Source organism: Grampus griseus (assembly GCF_964374135.1).
Source record: "Grampus griseus genome assembly, chromosome: 3".
NCBI classification, from domain to species: Eukaryota; Metazoa; Chordata; class Mammalia; order Artiodactyla; family Delphinidae; genus Grampus; species Grampus griseus.
In genome coordinates, this window is record NC_139019.1 from 166,775,918 (window position 1) to 166,801,286 (window position 25,369).

A 25,369-nucleotide genomic window follows, 5' to 3' on the forward strand; every position below is an offset into this window, starting at 1 on the left:
CCCATCATCACAGAAAGTTCTATTGGACGAACACTGCACAAAACCATAAATGGCATGATTATTGGTTCAGTGTTCTTGACTCCTTGGGGTCCTTCTGCAAATCCTATCTTCTCAACCTTCCTGACAGCCCTCTTTCAAACTGCAACCTCCACACCCCACCCTTGCCCTATGTCCAATTTACTTTTCAGTCTTACCACTTTTCACCACTTGGTGTGGAATCCACTTGATTTCTTTCCTGCCTCCCCATCTAGCTCTGCATGGTCCGATGCGGTAGCTGCTATCAGTTGTGGCTGTTGAGCCCTTGAAACGTAGCCAGTCTAACTTCAGATGGGCTGTGAGTGTAAAAGACATACCAGATTTCAAAGGCATGAAAAGAAAAGAGAATGTAAAAAGATCTCATACCTTTTTATATTGGTTACACGCTGAAATAACATTTTGGACATAAATTGGATTAAATAAAACACATGATTAAAATTAACATCACTTGTTTCTCTCTCTCTCTCTTTCTCTTTTTTTTTTATCCTTTAGTATGGCTACGAGAAATGTTAAATTATGCGCGTGGGTAACATTTGTGGTTCGCTTACATTTCTCATGGACAGCGCCAGTCTAGAATGTCAGCCAAATAGAGGCAGGTATTTTTGTCTGTTCACTGTCCATACAGTGACTGACACATAGTAGGCGCTCAATTAAATTTTAATGAATGGATGTCAGGCAGAGCCTCTGGAAACCCGCTAGTTCTAATAATCAACACTGATGGTACACTGATCACGTCCCAGGCCCCACTTCCTCACTACACCTGATAAGGAAACTGAGGCCCGGCGACGTGACGTCAGCCCATGCCCAACGGCACGTAGTGCTGAAACGTCGGGGCCGGGATTCGAACCCGGGTTCTGTCCCCAGAGCCCTGGCGTGCTTACCGCTCCTACCTCGCAGGGTGGTGACGGCGGCCGCGGCGGCGGCGGCGGGACAGACAGGCGCGAGACCCACAGCATGCCCTCGACAAGTGGCATGGCCCTTCGGCCACCGCCATCCATCGGCCTCCGTGGGCCAGGCCCCAGTCTGCCCCCTCCGCGGCCATCGCTGGCCACCCGCGTCTCTGCCCGCAGCCGATCCCTCCTCAGGCGGCGCCAGACGGAAGTCCCGCCCCCGCCGTGCGCCCCGGTTCGCCGCGACAGCAACGCGGACCAATGAGGAGCGCGCCGTGGCGGACGCCGGCCAATGGGCGCGCGCGCCGGGGGGGCGTGTCCGGGCCGTGGGCCGGAGCGGGTCGTGCGCGCTGAGGAGGAGCCGCCGCTGCCGTCGCCGTCGCCGCCGCCGCCGCCGCCGCCGCCGCCACCGCTACCGAGGCCGAGCGGAGCCGTTAGCGCCGCGTCGCCGCCGCCCGCCCGCCCCGGAGCAGACCCGGGCCCGCCCGCCCACTTCCAGGTGAGGCGGGGGCCTTTGGCGGTGCCCGACGGAGTAGGCCGCGGCAGGCCTGATCTCGCCTGGCCGGGCCGCGGGCGCTCGCGGGCCTGCACCGGTGGAGGCCCAGGCCGCGCCGGGCCAGGAGGGGACGCGCGCGGGCCTCGGCGAGCGGGCTGGGGCCGGCCGGTGTGGGCGCCGGCGACAGACCCCGGGCCGGATTCCTCGGCCGCCGGGAGGGCCGGGATAGGGGGGCACGGCGTGGGCACGCGCCTGGCGGCCGGGTTCCGAGGCCGGGCCCGAGTAGCCTTGCAGGCCGGGTATCCGGGGGCGGGAGAGCGAAGCCAGAGGCGAGGGAGTGGGGTGGGCGTCTTCCGCGCGCAGAGGTCACGGCCCACGGGCTCGCTCCCCCGGGAAATCCTACACATTCTTTTGTGGTCGTTGTCAGAGGACCGCGGCCGATCTGAGGTTCTCCTAGAAGTGTGCAAACCCTTCAGTATGTATGAGAGTCCTAGAAAAAAATAATTTTTTTTGAACGCCATCTCTAACAATTTTTGGGGCGTGGGACGTTTGGATTTGTAAAGTGTGTGTGTGTGTGTGTGTGTTGAAAACACAAACTGCACGCAATTGAACAATGGGGTATGGATGCTCTTCCTTTTCCGGCGTCCTTTGCTGCTAGGCTTATTAAAATGGGTTCTAATACCTGCCGTGTGTAGGGCAGGTGGGTAAGGACTTCTGCAGGTGCTGCCCCTGGAGGAATAGAGCACACACCCCCCCTTACTGAAAGTATTCATGGGGGATCCGGATAGCCAATGCTCCAGAAGTGGGACGATGGGGAGGAGGATTCACTAGAGAAGGGTTTCTCAGCCTTGGCACTACTGACATTTTGGGTCTGATCATTCTTGGTTTGGGGTGGGGGGAGCTGTTCTGTGTGTTGTAGGATGTTGGGTATCATCCCTGGCCTCTACTCACTAGACGCCAGCAGTGTCCTCATTCCCCAGTTGTGAAGATCAAAAATATCTGCAGACATTGCCCAGAGTATCACACACATACACACTCACACGTGTGAGAACCACCACTGGACTAAATGATCTTCCACTAAAAGGTCCCCTAGCCCCATCTCTGATGCCTTGGAATCCAGTGCTCCCGAGACGTTGAACAAACTCAACTGTGGGAGCCTTAGTTTTCTTATCTGTAAAATGGGATGGATTAGAATATTGCCCTGCAGATTTAAGGGTGTGGGAAGCGCCTTGCATCGTGCGTGACCTGTGCCTGGTAGACACTGAATTTTTAATGTTATAAGTAGTCAACAGTAATATTTAGTGGGGATTTACTGTGTGCTTTCTACTCACAGATGTTTATCTCCAGCCCTTGAGGTAGGTGCTGTGTGTTGTAATTTCCATTTTAGGAACAAAGAAACTGAGGTTTCGATGGGTCACTTAATGAGACCAGTCTCACACAGGAAAGTGGCTGATGGCAGGATTTGAACTCAGGCCCTCTGACTCAGAGTCCTTACTCTTAACTACTGGGGTTTGCTGTTCTTATAATCCCAGGGTCTGGGGGACCCCGAGAGACATTCCATTCAATTGTCATTGAGCATTTTCAGTGTGCAAAGCTCTGTGGTGGGATCTGTTATAAAATTCTGCGACTTCATGGCCTATGAAGAAGCCAATATATAAGAACATCTCAAAATGTGGAAATAAATCACGTTTATGTTGAAGCACTTGGTTTTGAGGAGGTGGAGTTTCAGGTTGGATGTGTTCAATCTGAGGTCATGGGGCAGCAAGTGGAAAATGAGAGGAGAATTATGAAAATACCATCTTCCTAATGCCTTGCTTTTGCCTCTCTCACTCCTGCCTCCCATCTCTATAATCTTTCCACACTCCAGCAAGAGCTGTCTTTTTTAAATGCAGATCTGGTTATGTTACTCGCAATTAAGAGTCTTTGGGTGGAAAAAAAATTAATTTTTTAACCTCTTTAGGTGGCTTAAAAGCTAAAGTTTGGGGTCCCAGGTCTTGCACTTTCTAACGCTCCCCTCCTTTCTGAGTTCACCTGCACATAGGCCCTAAACTCTGACACCCTCTGCCTTTTGCCCCCATTGCCTGGAATGCCGTTTTCCTCCACCTAGAGATCTCTTTCTCATGCTGTGTGGCCCAGGTCAGAGCTCACTCACCATTTGAAGCCTCCCCTGACTGCCACTCTTTCTCTACCCACGCTGGAGTCAACTGTTACCTCGCCTGTGTTCCCATCTCATTCAATGGAATCAAATTAAATGCTGAATGGTGAAAGAGGTGCAGTTACCTCCTTTCACCCCTAGGTGGCAGTAGTGAAGCAGCGAGGCCGACCTGAGATTTTGGGTCAGGGGAAGACCAGAGGAAACCAGCCTAGGGAAGGGAAGTTAGTCTTGCTTCCCGCCTTTAACCAACTCTCTCCGCTCCGCTACTGTGTCCCAGGTCCTGTGCTAGGCTCTGGGGAGGCACTGGTGATTGCGATGTGTGCATAGATCGTTTTAGCCCACTCTGTTGAGTGTGGTGATTGTTATGCGCTGGCTGATGGAAGCACAAAAACTGTTAACCTAGCCTTGGTGGGCAAAGGAGACCACAGAATGCTTCCCAGAGGAGGTGAAGCGTGAGGGGAGGGGTTAGCCAGGCCAAGACTGTGGGGGAAGGGCTTGGCAGGAGATTGGGACAGCATCCGCAAAGGCACGGAGGTGGGAACATCTAGGTTTGTTCAGGGAACCACATGGGGTCTGGTATCTCAGAGGTAAGAAAGGTGAAGTGAGGGGCGGCAAGAGGACTCGCACAGCTGGTGTGCAGAGGGCTTGGCTGTTGGCCTGTAGGCCAGGCCAAGGGTGTCTGTTGGGCAGTTTCAGTCCACAGTGAAGGGGTCAGTTCTGCACGCTGGAGGGGGATATTGCTGAAGGCTGGCAAACCATTGAGGAGGTGATTACTTTCCCATAAAGCAGAAAAGTTGCTAATATGACCCAGGGCTGTAGTCGGGAGAGAGAGGGGGTGGGTTTGAGACACGGTTAGGGGGTAAAGGACACAGGGCTCAGTGGATGTTTAGCTGTGGGACGTGAGCTAGAGAAAAACATGGGTGGATGATTCTGGGTCCCTGCCTGAGTGCCTGGCGGATGGATACGGTCACTAAGAGAAACAGAAGGCTGGAGAAGGAGCAGTTTAGAATGTAGACGTGGACAAAACAGCGCATCACTCGAGTAGGGTGCGCGTATGTGGATATACAGACAGGAAGTGGGAAGGTGGCAGAAGGTACTGTCTGTGTCCATATGTGTTGACGGGACTCGCTCATATGATCACTGTCCATCCTCACGTGACCCAGGGCCTCGCGTGTACTGGCCAAGTCAGTGAGCACAGTTTTATAGACTGAGCCCATGTAACCTTACCGCTTGCTCATTGTTGTGGGGAACGGGGAGAAGTGGAAGAAATTGCCTCCTTGAGGAATTTACACCCTGAATTGGTGAGAAAAGACATAGATGTGTGAGATTAAAGTAATGAAAAGAGGAAGCCGTGAGTGGTGACAGCATCGAGACTATTGAAAGAAATGATTGTCCGTTGCTTGGGTTTTGTTCTTGATGAAAGAGCCGGTGTCCAAACTGGTCGCTGTGACCAGAGAGGCGTAGGCAACAGTTTCCAGGTGCGGCCAGCAGCCCGAGTGAGTAAGAAACGAGGCGAGTGCAAACAGGTCCGGAAGCCTGAGGGGACCAGTTTGGGCAGGCAGAGGGTCAAGAAGGTGGACTTGGAGATAAATCTAGAAAAGTATGCCATGGTCAGGTGGTAGAGGGTTTCTGGGCACAGTCAAGAGGTGAGCTCAGAAGATCGCTTTTCTGAGTGAGAGGTTAGGATGGACAGACCAGTCAAAGGCTTTTGCGGTACTGAGCTGGTCTGGTACTGGCCTGAATTTGAGGGTTGGGACTGGGATTGCTTCTTTATCTTATACACACACTGCCTTGCTCGTGCTGGCACGTGGTCGCACTCCATGTGTGCTGGGCGAAGGAAGAGTTAGAAAGGAGCTCAGAAGTGACTGGATCCAGCTACCCATCAGACAGGCATTCATGCCAGAGGAAAGATTTACAGGAGAGGGAACAGTCCAGAGCAACCCAGTGGCAAGACTGATGTCACCACGAACAGAAATGGGGAGACAGAAGGAACAGGAGTGATCTGGAGGGAGAAGACCAAATGACTCTCGGTTCGAAATAATCGTGTGGCGGGGAGACCAGTTAGGAGTCAGTCTAGGCAAGAGGTGACAGTGACCTGAACAAGGATGATGGCAGTGAGATGGAGGGAGAGTGAGACATCTCAGATGTAAAACTGGCAGAACTTGGTGCTTACTTAGGTTTGGGGGATGGACAGAGGTGGCCTGGGGGACAAGTGCGTGCATGTGCCACCAAATGAAGTAATTCGGGGGAGGAGGAGGTTTGAAGAGGGGGGCGAGGACAGGCGGAGAGGAGATGAAGGTGTTTGCAGCTGGAGGTGGGGAGGGCAGGGAGACACGCGCTCACCTTGATTTTGTTGATAAAGTAAGAGTAGGGGGACAAGACTTGAATAAGGTTCATATCTTTGGTGAACAGATAAGGAGGCCCGCTGATTCGTCCAAGGTTGCGTGTGCGACTGGTGAGTGATTGAGCAGGACTACCCGCGAGATCTTACACGTTCCATGGGGCGCTGCGCTCGTGGGCCCAGGCTGGTAGAACCGCATGTGGCTTCCGTGGAACCCAGGCCCATTAGAAATGGCCTCAAAGGTGTGGATCGGTTCCAGGGTCCCAAGGGGAAAGGGTCAAAGTGTTCCTTAGTAAACCTGAGGTGAGTGGTGAAGTGGGCGCTCACCAAGTGTCGGGAAGTGTGTTGAGAGCTGCAGAGCAGTGGGTAACACCCCAGTTTGCAGGCAAGGAAACGGAAGCTCAGGGAAAGGAAGTGACGTCCCCACAGTGGTTCGGATGATTAGCCGTAGGGTTAGTGTTGGAACTCAGGTCTGTCAAAGCCCGTGAGTTTTTCCCGCTGTGCCATGTTGCTTTGCAGTTCCCTGTGAGAGCCCTGGAGGGCCCTTGACCAGCCAGAAAGAAGCCAGGACTCCTAGCAGCGCTCTGGGTCTGATCAGGTCCCCTTGGGACCCATGGGGCACTTTGACTGGGCCAGACACTGGGCTGCACCGATGGGCACCTGCTCTGCCCCTCCCCTGGGCTTCTCAGGCTGGCAGGCGTGGAGTTGCTGTGACTTAGATGAGCTGCCCACTGGGCATCTTCCCCCTCTGTGGGCGGTGGGAAGGGACGAGTAAGGAAACGTGGATCAAGTCGACCTAAAAGAGCCCTCACCTTGCGTAGCACTTATAATTGGATCAGGTGGTGCCTTCAGTTTCTTTCTGGCACCACAGCGTTTCTTGGGTGACCTTGCATTCCTAAGACTTTAACCTTGAAGAACTCAGGACTATACATCTGGAAAGGACTGCAGAAACAATTGAGTCCAAGCCCTGTCGTAGGATGTGTGAAGTGTCAGGGTTGAGCCTGAGGTTATATTTGACTGTTCTAGTTTTGTTCTGGCCCAAGTAGTTTAGAAAGCCTGCTCTGTGACTATAAAATGAGACAGATTCTCAGGGGTGCCTGATGGAATCCGGTCTTGCTCCTTTACATAGGTACCATCTACGCATGTTTTTACGTCGTTTATATTTATATATATACATACACATGTACACGTACATAGATATTGTATCTGTTCCTTATATACATAGTAGGTATACTACTGATGTGAACAACATCTCTGAAGTCACACAGACAACCAGGATCGCTTAAAATAGTGCAGTAGGGCTGAAAACCCTCAGAGATCATCCTAAAAGGACTTCTGCATGGTATATCTGTTACCAGAAACATTTCCGAATCAGCAGGAATTGCTTTGCTAAACTAAGTTTCCCTTTTGCTCCCTGCAATTGACTTTGATTCTGTGGGTTGGGATGGAATGGGATGATTCTAAAAAAGTAAGATACTAAGTGTATTAATAGACTGTCAGTACAATTTCCAACCACCCTTCTTTAATGTAAAAGAATGCACCAACTACACATGATTCCCAGGTGAGTCTGAGACCCTGTATCTGTTCCCCCCTCCTGTGTGTGCCTGCATGATGCACCTACATTTTGCCAGGTACCTTGGGTTTACCTGGGGACCCTTGGCCTTGAAGCCTTGGGCCTCAAGGCTTTCACCAGTGCTGTGGGTGAAAAGCAACTAATTACGAGTTGGAGTGATTCATGCAATAATAAAGGTTCACGCCAGTGGTATACGAGCACTGAGAACTAGAGCAACCAAGCGTCCTGGGAGACTCTTTAAAGACGAGGAGGTGGTGGAGACGGCAGGCAGTCCCTGCCAAGGGAGCAGCCGTAACAAAGGCACAGGAAGATGAAGGTCTGCGGCGTGCTGGGGGAGCTCAAGTGAGGGGAGAAGGGGGACAAGCAGGGGCCATCGCAAAGGGCCTGGTGTTTCATCCTTGAAAGACTGCTCTGTAGCCATAGCTCAAGGCCTGGCCCTGCCACTGATTAACAGTGTGATGACTGCCCCTGAGCAAAGTCATGTAACCTCTGAGCCACAGCAGGTGGTGACCCCACTGACAGGGAGAGCCGGGGGAGGGGCTAGCTTGATGGGGCTGAGTGCGACAACCTGGAGGAGTCTACAGGACAGCCACGCGGAGAGAGACACGCTGAGTGAGAGGTGGCCAGAGGTGGCCATGACTGGGAGTCATTGATTGTCAGGCAGATGCCAAGGCCAGGTTGTAGTTGGTACTTGTGGGAACAGAGCTTGTTTGGCCCTGTATCAGATATGCAGGTTTGGAAAGGTCAGGGGAAGGGGCCTGGATGGCAGGGTGGCACTGAAGCACCGAGAAACTGTGCTCTTGGTGTTTGGGTTCTTCATTGTTGCCAGTTGACCAAGAATGGGGCCCGCAGGGGGCTGCTCAGCCTTGGCTGGGCCCGTCAGTCATGAGGAGTCAGCATGCCGAGGAGCAGGGCAGTCGTGCAGAAGCTTCACTTTTTAAATCTTTTAAAATTTATTTTTTAATCCAGTTTTTGGTGTAGAGTTGAGTTTTGATAAATGAGTGACCACCACCATGATCGTGATATTGGAAAATTTTATTGCCCGGGAAACAAAACTATTTCCTCATGCTCCCCGTGTCAACCCTTCCCCTGCTCCCTGCGCCCAGCAACCACTGATCTATCCCTGTGATTTTGCCTTTTCCAGAATGGAATCATGCAGTAGCCTTGAGTCTGGTTTGTTTCATTGAGCAAAATGTATTTGAGATTCATACAAATTGCGTGAATAGTAGTACCTTTGTATTGCTGAGTAGTATTCCATTGTATGGTGTACTATAGTTTATCCACTGAAGGTTTGAGGGACATTTGGGTTGTTGCAGTTTTTGGTGATTATGAAGAAAGCTGCTCTGCGTGTAAATCAAAGAAGTTAAGACACCACCTCACACCATACACAAAAATAAATAAAGACTTAAATATTAGACATGGCACCATAAAACTCCTAGAAGAGAACATAGGCAAAACATTCTCTGACATAAATTGTACCAATGTTTTCTTAGGTCAGTCTCCCAAGGCAATAGAAATAAAAGCAAAAATAAACAAGTGGGACCTAGTCAAACTTACAAGCTTTTGCACAGCAAAGGAAACCATAAACAAAATGAAAAAGACAACCTACAGACTGGGAGAGAATGTTTATAAACAATGCTACCGACAAGGGCTTACTTTCCAAAATATACAAACAGCTCATACAACTCAATAACAAAGAAACAACTCAATCGAAACATGGGCAGAAGACCTAAGTAGACATTTCTCCAGAGAAGACATACAGGTGGGCAATAGGCATATGAAAAGATGCTCAACATCACTAATTATTAGAGAAATGCAAATCAAAACTACAATGAGGTACCACCTCACACTACTCAGAATGGCCATCATCAAAAACTCTATACATAGGACTTTCCTGGTGGTGCAGTGGTTAAGAATCCACCTGCCAATGCTGGGGACACAGGTTCGAGCCCTGGTCCGGGAAGATCCCACATGCCGCGGAGCAACTAAGCCCGTGCGCCACAACTACTGAGCCTGCGTGCTAGAGCCTGTGAGCCACAACTACTGAAGCCCGCGTGCCTAGAGCTGTGCTCCACAACAGGAGAAGCCACCGCAATGAGAAGCCCATGCACCGCAGCGAAGAGTAGCCTCCGCTCACTGCAACTAGAGAAAGCCTGCGTGCAGCAACAAAGACCCAATGCAGCCATAAATTAATTAACTTAAATATATATATATTTTAAAAACTCTACACATAATAAATGCTGGAGAGGGTGTGGTGAAAAAAGGAACCCTCCTACACTATTGGTGGGAATGTAAATGGGTACAGCCACTTTGGAGAACAGTATGGAGGTTCCTCAGAAAACCTAAAAACAGAGTTACCATATGATCCAGCAATCCCACTCCTGGGCATATATCCAGACAAAACTCTAATTCAAAAAGGGACATGCACCCCTATGTTCATAGCAGCACTATTTACAATAGACAAGACATGGAAACAACCTAAACGTCCATTGACAGATGAATGGATAAAGAAGATGTGGTACATATATACAATGGAATACTACTAAGCCATAAAAAAGAATGAAATAATGTCTTTGCAGCTACATGGATGGACCTAGAGATTATCATACTAAATGAAGTAAGTCAGAAAGAGCAAGACAAATATCATATGATATCACTTATATGTGGAATCTAAAGTACAGCATGGGGACTTCCCTGGTGGCACAGTGGTTAAGAATCCGCCTGCCAATGCAGAGGACATGGGTTCGAGCCCTGGTACGGGAAGATCCCACATGTGGCTAAGCCTGTGCGCCACAACTACTGAGCCTGCACTGTAGAGCCCTCGAGCCACAACTATGAAGCCCACGTGCCAAACTACTGAAACCTAGAGCCCGTGCTCCGCAACAAGAGAAGCCACCGCAATGAGAAGACCGCGCACTGTGATGAAGAGTAGCCCCCGCTCGCCACAACTAGAGAAAGACCGTGCGCAGCAGTGAAGACCCAGTGCAGCCAAAAACAAATAAGTAAATAAAAATTTTAAAATGATAAAATATGGCACAAATGAACCTATCTACAAAACAGAAACAGACGTACAGACATAGAGAACAGACTGTGGTTGCCAAGCAGGAGGGGAGGGATGGAGTGGGAGTTTGGAACTAGCAGATGCAAACTATTATTAGAGAATGGATAAACAAGGTCCTACTGTATAGCACAGGGAACTATATTCAATATCCCGTAATAAACCATAATGGAAAAGACTATGAAAAAGAATAAATAAATAATAAAAACCGAGTGTTAAAAAAATGCATAGTGCTTCCCTGGTGGCGCAGTGGTTGAGAGTCCGCCTGCCGATGCAGGGGACACCGGTTCGTGCCCCGGTCCGGGAGGATCCCGCATGCCGCGGAGCGGCTGGGCCCGTGAGCCATGGCCGCTGAGCCTGCGCGTACGGAACCTGTGCTCTGCAACGGGAGAGGCCACAACAGTGAGAGGCCGGCGTACCGCAAAAAACAAAAAACGAAACGTTACAGCCACTGTGGGAAACAGACTGGCACTTTCTTATGCCTAAATATACTCTTACCATGTGACCCAGCAACCTTTGCCTAGTCCTCACGTACAAGAAATAGTTTTGTTCATATAAAAACCTATGCGATACCGTTTATAGCAGCTTTATGCATTTTTTTTCCTTCTTTTTTTCTTTTTTTTGCGGTACGCGGGCCTCTCACTGTTGTGGCCACTCCCGTTGCGGAGCACAGGCTCCAGACGCGCAGGCTCAGCGGCCATGGCTCACGGGCCCAGCCACTCCGCGGCATGTGGGATCCTCCTGGACCGGGGCACGAACCTGTGTCCCCTGCATCGGCAGGCGGACTCTCAACCACCGCGCCACCAGGGAAGCCCTGCTGTAACGTTTTTACAATTTCCACCAGCAGTACATGAAAGTTCTAGTTTCTCCACATCCTCACCAGAACTTGATATTGTCTGTTTTGTCGTCATTGTTTGCTTGCTTGCTTGTTTTGTTTGGTTTTAGGCCTCCTAGACGGGTAGTGGTATTTCGATGTGGTTCGTTTGTTTGTTTGTTGGCAACACTGCACGGCTTGCAGAATCTTAGTTCGCTGACCAGGGATTGAACCTGTCCCTCGGCAATGAAAGTGTGGAGTCCTAACCACTAGAGCACCAGGGAATTCCCTTGATGTGGTTTTACTTTGCTTTTTGCTAATAACTGATAATGTTGAGAAACTTTTCATGTGTTTATTTGCCATCCGTATATCTTCTTTGGCTCAGTATCTGTTTACATCTTTTGCCATTTTAAAATCGGGTTGTTTTTTTCTTATTGTTAAGTTTCAAAGGTTTTTTAAAAAAATATGTTCTGGATACAAGTCCTTTTTCAGATATGTGATTTGAATATTTTCTTCCAGTCTGTGGGTTATAGTTTTCCTAGCAGTGTCATTTGCAAGAGCAGAAGTTTTAAATTTTGATGGTATCCAGTTTGTCAATTTATTTTAAATGAATTTGGCTTCTGGCATGGTATCTAAGAACTCTTTGCCTCACCTGGTGTCGCAAAGATTTTCTCCAAGAAATTTTTCTGTTGTTTACATGTTAGAACAAAGGTCGGCACACTTTTTCTGTAAAGAGCCAGATGGTAAATATTTTCAGCTTTGTGAACCATATGGTCTCTGTCACAACTACTCAGCTCTGTCACTGGAGTGCAAAAGCTGCCATAGACAATTCATAAACAAATGGGAGTAGCTGTGTGCTAATAAAACTTTATTTATGAAAACAGGAGGTGGACTGAACAAATTTGGCCTGCAGGCCATGGTTTGCCAACCACTGTTTTAGGAAGCTAACTTTTTACCAGGCATAGAGGACACCCCACTCTGGATAACGAGAATGGGGTAATTACTGCCCAGTTTATCTTCCATGAAAGCAGGGTGAGGGAAAAGGCAGAAGAGTGGATGCCTAACTCAGAACAAGAGTGAAGAGAGAGGGGGATAAAGGAAAAAAAGAGGAAGGAGGAAGAAAAACATGAGTCACATTTTGAGCAAACTTCAGTGTGCATTAGAATTCTTCAGAGTTAACCCTTGTACTTTGCTTCAACAGATGTTTTTGTTTGTTTGTTTTTGAGCTAATGATCTATCTTAGTCTCATGGCCACAGAAGGTTTAATAGATTTGTGGAGTTTTTCCTTATTAAACCCGTTAATGCCATGCTTTCTACTGAAAATTGTTATTTATTGAACCATCCCCCACTAATAACATACTTAGATTGTGTCCAGCACTTTACCAGCCATGGGGTCGGTGTGTTCCTCGCACATGTTTTCCTGCATATGTATAATTATTTCTGTAGAGCAGTTTCCTACAGCTCTGAGTCAGAGGGTAGCATTCACATTAAACATTTTGATAGGACCGGCCATGTTATCCTTCCAAAAGGTTGTACCATGTCACACTCATATCGATGGTGTATAAGGGTGTTTTTTCCTCCTTATCCTTACTTACACTGGGTTTTATCCATCCTGGATTGTATTCCATCTGACTGACGCAAAGTAGCATCTCTTTTTATTTTGCATTTTCCTCATTGTTTGTGAACTTGAGCTTCTTTTCATGGCTTATTAGCTCTATGAATTGCCAGCATCTATTAGTTGCAGCTTATGTATTTTGTCCACTTCTCTGCTAGTGATACGTGGGTTTTTTCTTTTTAATTTGCAGATGCCCCAAATCAACTTTTCTCAACCTCAGCAGTACTGACACTTTGGATTAGATCATTCTTGGTTGGGGCTGTCCTGTCCTGTCCTGTGCTTTATGGAGTATTTAACAGCATCTCTGGCCTCTACCCACTAGATGCTAGTGGCCCAGCACCACCCCCCAGTCCTGATAGCCAGCAGTGTCTCCAGACACTGCCCCCTGTCCCAGGGGCTGGGGGGTGGGGAGGCGGGCAGAATCACCCAGTGTGAGACCCGCAGCTCTGAATAAGATGATAGGCAGCAGGCATTTTCTCCCAGTCTGCTGCTTGTCTGTGTGTGATGCATTTGCCCTGCAAAAGTTTTTAACCTTATGAAGTCTAAGTTTCCAATCTTTCCTTTTATGGCTCTTGATGCTGAAATATTTTATAAAGAGCAGGAAGCATAGAACATTTTCAAATAAATAAAAGAAATTCTGGGAGACTGGACTAATTTTGCATGTTGTGTATGGTCTGAAGCAAGTGAGAGGGTGGGAAGGTAGAGAAGACCTGAATGTCTCCACCAGGAAACAGGGAACCAGACCCGATTCCTCTCTGCTTCTTGATTCGGGGCAGGTGGGAAATCCTGTGCAGGAGATGTGTTCAGGTTTCTATATAACCGCTGGCAAGGCTATTTTTAGAGGAGGCTAAATGCTCCTGACACTGGGCACTGGGTTGTTGTTTTCTGGGGTTTTTTGGCTGCTCTAGGTCTTCGTTGCTGTGCATGGGCTTTCTCTAGTTGCGGCGAGCGGGGGGCTACTCTGTTGCAGTGCGCAGGCTTCTCATTGCGGTAGCTTCTCTTGTTGTGGAGCATGGGCTCTAGGCGTCCGGGCTTCAGTAGTTGTGGCTCACGGACTCTAGAGCGCAGGCTCCGTAGTTGTGGCGCACTGGGCTTCATTGCTCTGCGGCATGTGGAATCTTCCCGGACCAGGGCTTGAACCTGTGTCGCCTGCATTGACAGGCGGATTCTCAACCACTGCGCCACCCGGGAAGCCCTGGGCACTGGGTTTTGAAGCATAAAATCAGAACTAGGCAGTAGGAATCTGGAGAAAGGAGTGGGCTGCTCCCCTGTAACCTACCCCGACTGATGGGCAGCAGGGCCTTTTTCTCAGTGATGACAGTTCAGCCCCACGGGGTGCCTATTTCTTTAGAGGCAGAGACACAGGACATCTTGGACGAGGCAGCCGCAAAGCAGTGCCTGTGAGCAAAACCCAGAGTGAGTGGTGCTTCCAGAAGAGTGGTCTTGAGCTGACTCTAGTCCGAAGCCATCACTGTGCTCTGGTATTTGTCACTGAAAGTAAAGATTTGTGCAGGTGACTAAAGGTATTCCAGAGCCTGCCAGCTTTGGAGACCAAGCTCCTATAACAGGAAGAGACATCTTAACCTCTTTCTTGGCTCAGTTGCTCTGTCTTGGGAATAAAGGGGCACAGAGGACCATTGCCTGCCTGCTAGAGTACAGACAGCGTGTCTGGGTGGGGTGCTCAGGTGCACCTCGCAGGCTCCTCCATGTACAGCTGCATCAGTAGTGCATGTGGAGATGAGAGAAAGCAATCAGAGATCTTTGGAACGTTCTCAAGACAACCCACTTTTCCCAGAGGCTTGAATTGTGGTGCTGGAATTGTTTGTAGGTTTGTTTCTTTAAAGCCCTCTTGGTAAGTGGAAATGGTTGGACTTGGGCTTGTTTTGTTTTTGTTTCAGTAGACATTATTTTTAGAGCAGTTTTAGGTTTACAGAAAGATTGCGAAGGAAGTCCAGAGTGAGTTTCCATAAACCCCTCCTCCAACACAAAGTTTCCCCTATTATTAAATCTTGCCTTCGTGTGGTATTTTGTTGTAATTGATGAGCCGTTGTTATTACATGCTAGCTAAAGCCCAGGGTTTGCCTTAGAGTCTACTCTTCATGTTATGTTCTGTGGGGTTGGACAAATGTATAATGACGTGTATCCACCATTACACCCTCATACAGAATAGTGTCACTGCCCTGTAAAACCCCCTGTGCTCTGCCTATTCACCCTCCCTCCCCGCAACTCCTGGCAACTACTAATCTTTTTGCTGTCTCTCTAGTTTTGCCTTTTCCACAATGTCGTATAACTGAGACCCTCTAGTGTGTAGCCTTTCAAGCTCTTCTTTCACTCAGCAGTGTGCATGTAAGGTTCCCCCATGCCTTTGTGGCTTCCTAGCTCCTTTCTTTTTGGCACTGAATAACACTCCATTGTGTGCATGTACCAGACAACTGGCCTGTGTTTCTCCATTCACCTACTGAAGGGCATCTTGGCTGCTTCCAGTTTGGGGGCAGTTATCAATAAAGCTGCTATAAACATCCACATGCAGGTTTTTGTGTGGACATAAGTTGAACTTCTAGTGTTGAAAAGAAAAATGTCTAAATGCAACACAGTCGCGAGCGTTGCCTTAATATCCTGCATTATGAACATTTGGAATTTACTTCCCTTTTTTTTTTGCCCCCTGCAGATTTAAAAAAAAATACAATGTCTAATGGTTATGAAGACCACATGGCTGAAGACTGCAGGGATGATATTGGGAGAACAAATTTGATTGTCAACTACCTCCCTCAGAACATGACCCAGGATGAGTTACGAAGTTTGTTCAGCAGTATTGGTGAAGTTGAATCTGCAAAACTTATTCGGGATAAAGTAGCAGGTAAAGAAACAAGAGCCGTTTTTGTAAAGGGGGTACGTGTGGCCGTCCTGCTAAGCACTGTCTTCTTTGCCCTGCAGTGCTCCTCAGCCAGGAAGAGCCATAGCCTTGAAATGATAGCTGTGAAGTTTCATTTTTATCTCAACTCTGTTTTGCCCCCACCCAAGTGTAAGATTGGACGTAGGTTCCCCAAAGAGAAAAATCCATCATAAGATGGAGAGTATATACAAAACACGACGGTGGGAGGGGAGGGAAAATGAGAAGACAGGAGAACAGGGACAGTCTGAGAGCTGGAAGGGGCATGGTGCCACGTGTGGAAGGGACTCTGGCCAGCGCCCTGCCCGGGGCAGGCCCAGGCAGGTCCACCCTCTCTTCCCAGGCTCACATACAAGGTCAGGCCCGCAGCAGAACACTGAGTCCCCTGTGGGCTGTCCTTCGTTAGGTTTGGGCCACCCTGACTGTCTGCTGTTGTGTTATCAACTTAACGTCTGAAACTGAGGTTGCACTCTCAGGGCGGCTGGAGCAGGGCAGCGGGTCATGGGCAGGCTGTGGGGTTGGCAGGCTGGCTCAGAGCCCCACCCTCCCACCCTGTCTCAGTGTCCTCATCCATGAAGTGGGGATGGTGGCGCCTACATCCTGATGCTGCCAGCTGCCTAAGAGATTGCACAAGGCCCGGTGCCTGGTAAGGCCCTCCCTACAGAGAGGCCTCTGTTCTGAGAGCGTGGTTTCAGGGGCTCTGGAGAAAAACATGGGGAGACCAGGTGCTCCGAAGCACTTCTTCCTTTCTTTCCTCCCCAGGGAGGAACGTTTTAGGGAGCCTCCTCCTCTCTCTCTTCCCCTCTTCCCCCCTCCTCCTCTTCTTCCTCCTCTCTGCATAACTGGGCTGAGGAATGGCCGGTCCTCTCAGGAGGGCTCTGGCTGCCACTCTGGCTTGTGGGACCAGGATTCCCTACACTGAAAAATAATTTCAAAGTCAAAAGCCGTATTTATTATAGAAACCTAATATTTTATTGTATTTCAATTTACATTAAAGTAGAGTAATATTATTGAACCCCATGTACTCATCATCCTGCTTCATCGACTTTCAGCCTTTGCCAGTAACGTGAAGATGCCTGTACCCGAGATGACTCCTGTAGAGGCTGGCTGACTACTGTACAGGGAGTTGGTTCATCAGAACGGGACTTTGAACGCAAAAGTCCTTTAAGGACCCTTCCAATTCTGAGAGTCTGCAATGTAATAAATGTCTTCAAAATAGGATCTTTAGATAATACACAAAATTGAAGTGTTGGAATGTTCTAGAAGCCACACTCTCTCTCCAGTTCCAGGAGACCATCCTGAATAAGAGAGTCCTTGTTCAGAGGGGTTTGAAATTCTCCTGCGCTGCTACTGAGTCTTTCCTTTTTCCTTTTATGTTCTGGTGGAAGGGAATTTTCAGTCCTGTTGATATTCCTGACTTCTTTGTCTCTTGGCTTGTTGTGGTTTTCAAAGGAATGTGAGCTATGTTAATAGGAACACCTAGATTTGGCAAGATCAGTCCGGAGAGAACTGGTTTTGAGAACCAGCGAAAGCAGCAAAAGTGTAATTTGGAAATTATTTCAGTACAGAAATAGTCCTTTTCTGCTCTCTGGGCAAAGTTGAGTGTAATGCACCGGGAGTTGTGGAGTGGGTGGGCCTGGGTTGGCATTTCAGCTCTGCATCTTGCTAGCAGTTCTTTAAACTGAATGAACTTGACTTTATGGAAAACTTACTGCATTCACTTTTCTCCTCCTGCCACCGGTGTGTGAAAACTAATTAGAGGCTGTTCCCAGGGCCGTGGCCTCACATCTCATTCCCTTTTGTCCTTTATTACACCGCTCTGGTGAAACCCCGGACTTGGTTATGTCTGGCTGCTTTCTCCTGGCCTGTCTCAGGTGCCCACCCCAGAGAGAGTCTCGCACCCCAGCAGACAGGCACCCCGTCTGATGAAACCCCCAACCGAGTTCACAACATGGGCATCCCTGTGCCACAGCAGCCACTTCAGCGCATTTTCTCCCCTGAGGCCCCCTTTCCTCTCACATGATGGCCGCTTCTACTTCACAATGAAAATAAAGGCTGGCTCACTTCCGCGCTAGATCCCTTCCCTTCTCGGCATCCCAGGAACCTCAAGTTATGCAAGTACCCACTTTGCTGGTGGGTCTTTCCAGGATCACCTGCCAGCATTCAAACACGCTCCAGCCTCTGCGCTGTTTAAGTGATGCCTGGACTCCCTCTAGCTCACAGTTTCTCCGCTTGAGCACTGTTGACGTTTGGAACTAGATAACTCTTGTGGGAGGGCCGTCCTGTACATTGCAGGCTGTTCAGCGGCATCCCTGGCCTCCACCCAGTAGATATGCCAGGGGCACCTTCTGAGTTGTGAAAACCAAAAAATGTTCCCAGATGTTGCCATGTCCCTGGGGAGCAAATCGCCCCCGACTGAGGAGCTGCTCCAGCTGATGTCCTCCCTCTCCTCCCAATCACAGAGCCGTCTCCTCTGTCTCTTCCTTTTGGAAGCTTCCTCTTCCCTCGGGTCCGTGAACCTGGCTTTCTCCTACCTCTGAGGCCTCCCTCCCTCTGTCTCTCTTGCGGCTCCTTCCCAGGCGCTGACCTAGGCAGTCCTCGGCTTATTCCCATGCCTCCTCTTCTTTCTAAGCCAACCCTCGGGTCAGCGGATGCACACCCACAGCTTAGCTGGACATTCAATTTGGCCACCTCTCTTTCAACCAGAAAGTTCTCCCGAGAGAACTTTCTAGGCCCTTCAGCCTCTCAGTGTTTCCCAAACTGACCTTGACTCTCCCACAAGCCGACTGCTTATTTCCCAGGGTCCCCATCTTAGCAGATGGCTCCACTGTCCACTCAGTGGCTCCAGTCAGAAGTCTAAGCATGACCTTTGACGTGTGTCCCTGACACTGGTCCTTCTGGATGCTTCCATCCTTTTTCCTCCATCACCCCTGCCACCATCTTAGACCAGGCCACGTCGTCTTCTGCCTGCCCTGTTGCTTTAGGCTCTTAACTGGCCAGCCATGCTCCCTCCAGCCCATTCTCCCAACTGCGGCAAAGGAATCTCTCTTTAACATACCAGATGTACCCTGTCACTCAGCTGCTTTTAAAGCCTTCACTTCCTGGGCCCCGTTTGCTTTAGGATGTCTTTCCTGGCCTGATCTACTCGGCATGAGATGCTCTTTGGGTCCCCATAGCAATCAGGCAGACCTGCAACGTGGGTTTCCACACTGCACTGGGGTTGGAACTTTCTGGTCCAGTAGGTCCTTATGGTTCTCGGAGGCAAGGACCCTATTGTATTCCCAGATGTAGCCAGAGTCAGTGTTTGTTGAGTGAATGAATGAGTAGATCTAGGGATTGGGGGAGAATGCAGATCAACATAGACATTCATTCATTCAGCAAATATTTATTGAGTGCCTACCATGGGCCAAGCACCAGTGATAGGAGGAAGCAGGGACATGGTGGTGGCTGGGATGCTGAGAATGTTTGACATGCTGGCCTCGAGGTTCAGAGTGTTTCTGGCCAGCCAGGCCCCCCTGTGGGAGACGTGCATTTGTTGATGCCTGTTGCATCCACAGTCACTACCTGGCCTTACTGTGCAGCCCTGCCCTGCTCTCTGTCCTGGTGTCTAGCCCCTCCTCAGATGACATATGGCCCACGTGGGACCATGAGCCAGGCTCTACCTTGCTGCATTACGTCATGCTGGCCACTTGGTCCCCAGACTCCAGCCTACATGCTCAGCTTCTGTCTCATTGCTTTGCACCTCTGGTCAGGATAAAGCCCATACCCTGGCCTGCAACTCCCAAGTCTCCTTGAGACCCTGTCCCCCTCTTCCCCAGCCACTGCACCCCCCCCCCATTCACCCTCCTGTTGGGCTAGACTGAGCTGCTTGTCATTTTCCAGACACACCCTGCTGTCACACTCTTGTGATTTCTCCAGTACTCTTCCCGCTGCAGGGATGCCCTTCCACACCTACCCAGCTGACCACTTTTTTTCTTAATGTAAATCACCTCTGTTCCTTTTAGAAAAAAATTTAACATGAGACAAACAGGAAGAAAAGTTTAAGTTACCCATAATCCCACAACTGTTAGCTTTTTGGTTCATGTCCGTCCAGACTGTTTTCTTTACATATTTATGGTTGTGAGCAGTCATGTGCTTTTACAAAAATGGGCTCGCACCTCCCAAGCTGTGTGGGGAACTTTTCTTCCTGTACCTGTGAACATTTTTCCCTGTCACTGAACATAGCTGTCTCATGGTCACAGGGGTTGCGTGGTATTCTGTTGCATGCAGGTTCTGAGTTCACAACAGGTTGTAACTGTTTTTCCATAGTTACAAGCCCGGCTGAGATAAATATCCTGGCACAAATCTTTGCTGACTGGTTATTTCTGTAGGAAGTCTTCCTAGAAATGAACCGCAGAGGGGAGAGAGTGTAGTTTCTAAAAGCTCTTGACCCTTATTGCCAGCTGGCCCTCCAGGGATCTGCGGTTCACCCTCTGCTCGGCCCTGCCATCCCCTGGGCCAGGCAGGGTTTCTCACCTCTTAAGTGAAAAATGACATCTGATCGTGGTGGCAGTTTGCATTTCTAGTAAAGTTCATCTCTTCTGGCTGTTTGTACTCCTCTTTTGTAAAAGGACTCTTGTCCTTTGCCCATCTTCTTTCCTTTGGGGACATTTGCTACTTCTTATTTATTGCCTAATTAATTCACTCATCCCCCCCCCCCAAGACCCAGTCTCCCTCCATCAGTGATGTCTTCCTTTGAGCCCCATGGACCTTTAGAGAAAGGACTCACATTGCAGAGGAGGGCCTCGTCCAGGGGGCACTCACCTTCCTCAGCTGTGCACCCCAGGTCAGTGTGAGGAACACTAAGGGATTAAAACATTACGTCTGGCTGCTCTGGTCCACGAAAGCAAGGCGAAATGCCATGGAATCGTCTCTTAGTCTTAACCCTTGTCTAAAGAGAGAGAAAGATGTTTGGCAATGCAAGAGCACTGGCCCAGGGGTCACCCAGCAGAGCGCCCCTTGTGGAGACAGCCTTGCTTTCTCCAGGGCAGCGGCTCCTGGGTGCCAGCCCTTGACCAGCCGCAGCACCTGGGGACTGGGAGAAATGCCTCTCAGGCTCCAGTCAGACCCACTGAGTCGGCCAGTCTGGGGTGTTTGAACCTTTCTGGAGGGAGGGCAACGCCGGTGCCGGGCATAGTCAGAACCAGAGCTGAGAAGCAGTGCCCTTCCTACGGTGCAGGGAAGTGAGAGCTGGGGGACGCTGGCCTCATACATCTCTAGATCAGGCCCAGGGTTTATTCATCCTCCGTCCCCGTCCTTCTTTCCCTCATCTCCCGCCCCTCCGCCCTCCACCATATCTCCCATCCTGGGCTCTGGTTGCCCCCACTCCTGACCCTGGCAGGCCTCGCCCTCCTCAAGCCCCAGCAGCCTGTACAGGATCCACGCACTGACCGGGCTTGTGCCTGAGCACCACCCCCCTGCTCCCCCACCAGACCTCAGACCCCCCTCATTCAGGGCTGGTCTTCCATCGCCCCTAAAGTGGGAGGGGGCAGCAGTTGACCTGCTTTCAAGGCACTGACTGCAGCAGGCCCGCTGCCTCTAGGGGGCAGGATCATCTATAAGGGGCTTGGAAGTGTGGATCCCGACGCCTGTCCGACGTCCTGGGTCCTGGGCTGAGGAGGGCCCTGGGGGGGCTGCATCGTTACCCCGCGTAGCTTGTGGCCCCTATTAGAGAAACAGTAACTTGGGAAGTGAGGGCCTTCCCCCAGGCACCTGCTCTGATCACAGCCCATTAAGTGGGGGCTCTTCTGCATAACCACGGGGAGCCCCGCTCCTGTCGTGCACTTCCAGCGACAGTTCTCAACCTGGGCTCTGAGTTGGAATCATTGGGGAGCTTTACAAACAACCGAAACTGTCCCCACTCCTGCCTCACTCACCCCCATTCTGATGTCATTGGTCGGGACTTGGCCTGGGCAGTGATAGTTTTTAGCAGCCGCCCTGGTGATTCTAACAAGCAGCTAGAATTGAGAGCAGTTGGTTTATAGTGAAGGAAAGGGGGGAGGTGGGCACTCAGCACTGTGTGTTAACGCTTTAGTCACCGGCCTCATCCAGTGGACGAAACCAGGGCCTCCCCTTCATTCCTCACCCGCCTTCCCTCTTGGCGCACACAGCTGCCCACCACAGAGAGTAGAACACTCCAACCCTCCCGGGGACCCACAGCCCCTCTCCTGTGCCGTGTCCCTCCTGTGTATCCAGTTGGTGGTCACTCCTGCCACTTCTGAACAGTTCCCCAAGAGGGAGTGGGGACACCCTGCTTGTAACCCTGGACTTCTTTGGGAAGAACTCAGGTTTGCACCTGCCTTACAACTCCCCCAGGCTTCGGCTAATGAGGCTGTTGCCGAGGGAGCTGCTTCCAGGGGGGCTCTGGATACCTGGCCAGGGCTGTGGAGGTGGGGCCCCCGGCTTCTCCTGGTGCTTCCTTCCTCCTCCCCGAGCTGGGCGGCAGGTTTGGGAAAGTGAGGGCAACCGACACTGGGTGGCGCCAGAGCCCAGCAGGCCTTCCCACTCTGGGCGTGGAAGTCGCGGAAAACAGCCTGGACACTGACAGCTGATCTTAGTCAGGCTCTCCCCACCAGCCTGTCCTGTGTGCTGCTGTGACTGTCCTCCTCCTCACCCCCCCAACGCAGTCCCCCACGGAGCCACACAGAGCGGCCGGCACCAGTGGGACGGCTCCTTGTCACTGCTTTGGTGATGGGTTCCCTAGGATGCTCTTAGTAACACAGTGTTTCTCTTTAAATAAACTTTTTTTTAAAAAGTAACATTTTGTAAATTTGTTCCTTGCAGAAAATGTACAGGTTGGCCAAGGGAGTGTAACAAATAAACCATCAATATAGATTGTAACCATTGATCTCTAACTCCCACCTTCCCAGAGGCCTTGGCTCTTAGCGTTCTCTCTCGGTCTTCTCTCTGCTCTTGTCCTTTTGAGCCCAGCCGGACATAGTCCTGTTCATCCTCCCCATCTCTCTGTCTCGCTCACCCACTGGCTCTCAGCGGCTCACCCATGTCCCTGTGTTCTCCCACACAGGACACAGCTTGGGCTACGGCTTTGTGAACTACGTGACTGCAAAGGATGCAGAGAGAGCGATAAACACGCTGAACGGCCTGCGGCTCCAGTCAAAAACCATTAAGGTAAGGAGCTGCAATCACCATCTCGTTCATTCCTGGCTGCACAGAGGTCTGTGCTGAGCCCTGGCCTGGGTGAGAGACCCCCCCCAACCCTTACTTCACATCACCGTCACCGCACCATTAGCACAGTTGCGCCTTAGAGGCCTGCCGCTTTTCCAGGGCATCTGGGGGGCCTCCTGTCTGCTCAGAAGAGAGGCGTTGCGTGTCAGATGTGTCGGGTGGTGACCATCCCAGGCCTTGTGCCTCTGGCTCATGTCCTCCTCAGCCCCACCAGCAACGGGAGGGTCTCCGTGAAGGACTTAGGCTGGGACATCCCTCTCCCTGGCCCCCGGTGTCCCTCGTATGTTGGCTCACAGCAGCCTCCTCCGAAGGCCTCCCCACCGGTCTCTTCTACTGGCCAAGGTGCTCCCGTCCTCTTGCAGCTCCCGACCTCATGCTGAGCGGGTGTTGGGCCTGCCCTGCCGTCCTGCTCGCACCCGGTTGTTGCTGTGGTGGTGGCAGCGGCAGCAGCAGCATCGTCCCTCCCGCCTCCTGCCCAGGCTTCCATTCCTGCTCCATCACTGGTGTAATCCTTCTCCCACCAGTCATTCAGCATTCATTTGGCAAATGTTTATGAGTGCCTACTATATGCCACGCAGTGAACAAAACAAATTCCATACCCTTGTGGGGCTGGGCCTGTGTGTGTGTGCGCGCGTGCGTGCGCACAAATGATAAACAAAACAATGAAAGCCAGGTGTGGCAGAGGTAGGCATCCCAGGGGTGCCGTGTCCTGGGGGGGTGGTTCATGACGACTTGAGGAGAGTGAGGGAGCCATGCAGCACCAGCTGGGAGGGCCTTGGGCAGACTGTCATCGGCGTCATTCCCAGTTCAAGGGCTGTGTGGCGGCTTCCTGGGACAAGTCAGCGAGTCCTCCAGGCCTCAGGGTGGCTTCTCCAACCTTCACGCTCCTCTCAACCTGCCACTGCTAACCACGCCCTCCTTCTCTCAGCCCGGAGCCCCACCTCCTCCCCACCCCAAGTGTCTGTCTTCAGGCTCTGCCTACCCCTGGACCAACCTTGGGTTTTCCCGACCATCGGTCCCTGCCGAGCCCTCCTGTAGAATATGCCTCCTACCCCCGCCCCACGCAGGACCCTGACCCGGCTTCCTGCAGCAGCCTCTCAGCACTGTGCCCACTGCCCCTCACCTGCAGACTGGCGAGTCAGCCCTCATTCCTGAGACACATGCCTGCCAGAGTCACCAGAGTTGTGTCCCTCGACCCGAAGCCACTGGAATGAGATCATCCTGTTGAGCCTTTGCATCTTCCAGTTCCTCACACCGAGTTCTGAGGGCTGGAAGTCCAAGATCCAGGTGTTGGCAGGTTGCGTGCCTTCGGAGGGCTGTGGGCTGTGAAGGGGGATCTGTTTCGTGCCCCTCTTCTGGCACCTGGTGGTCACTGAATCTTGGGCAGTCCTCGGCTTATAGAAGCATCACCCCAGTCTCTGCCTTCATCTTCACACGGGGTTCTCCCTGAGTGCATGTCTGTGTCCAAACTTCCCCTTTTTATAAGGACCTCAGTCATTGATTTGGGGCCATCTTATTCCGCTTTGGCCTCATCTTCACTAATCGCATCTATAATGATCCTGTTTCAAATGAGGTCACATTTTGAGGTACTGAGGGTTAGGACTCCAACATGTGAATTTGTGGGGGAACGTAATTCAAAAATTCCTTGTTCTTCAAAAACCTCTCACAGGAATGTTTCCTAAGAATAGGACAGTAGGGCTTCCCTGGTGGCGCAGTGGTTGAGAGTCCGCCTGCCGACGCAGGGGACACGAGTTCTTGCCCCGGTCCGGGAGGATCTCACATGCCGCGGAGCGGCTAGGCCCATGGGCCATGGCGGCTGAGCCTGCGCGTCCAGAGCCTGTGCTCCGCAATGGGAGAGGCCACAGCAGTGAGAGGCCCACATACTGAAAAAAAAAAAAAAAAGAATAGGGCAGTAGACCAGATTGAGGCAGAGGAGCAGGTGGTGCCAGGAACTTAGAAAAGAGGGTTCTGGGCCTAGTGTCTCAGAGCGGGGCCAGGCACACCTGCTGCGTCATCACACACCTGCCACGAGAGGGTTCTCTAGTGCAGTCTTCTTGGATTCTGATTTGACTCTGAGCTTGACAGTGGCTGAAGAGCAAAGGAAAGCTGCAGTGGCCATCAACGTCCTTGGAGACACCTGTGCTGAAAAGAATTGAAGCGCAGTTGGCTTTGAAAGTATTGCCTCTCTGGGGCTTTATCAGGGGACAGTTGTAACTACAGTCAGTGCCAGCCTCTACACCACTCCCACGGTGCTAATCTGGGAATGTTCTTTCCCAC

General features: G+C 50.9%; 1 protein-coding gene across 2 annotated transcripts in view; it reads left to right on the forward strand.

The window, feature by feature from the left end:
- The first annotated feature begins 1,300 nt into the window (after positions 1-1,300).
- Positions 1,301-25,369, forward strand: part of ELAVL1 (ELAV like RNA binding protein 1) — a 34,952-nt gene continuing 10,883 nt past the window's right edge. For both annotated transcript variants that reach the window (XM_082650033.1, XM_082650034.1), the window contains exons 1-3: positions 1,301-1,425; positions 15,647-15,835; positions 22,932-23,035. In XM_082650033.1, the coding sequence (XP_082506159.1) occupies positions 15,664-15,835; positions 22,932-23,035 (276 nt within the window). In that variant the 5' untranslated portion in view covers positions 1,301-1,425; positions 15,647-15,663. The remainder of the gene's footprint in view (positions 1,426-15,646; positions 15,836-22,931; positions 23,036-25,369) is intronic.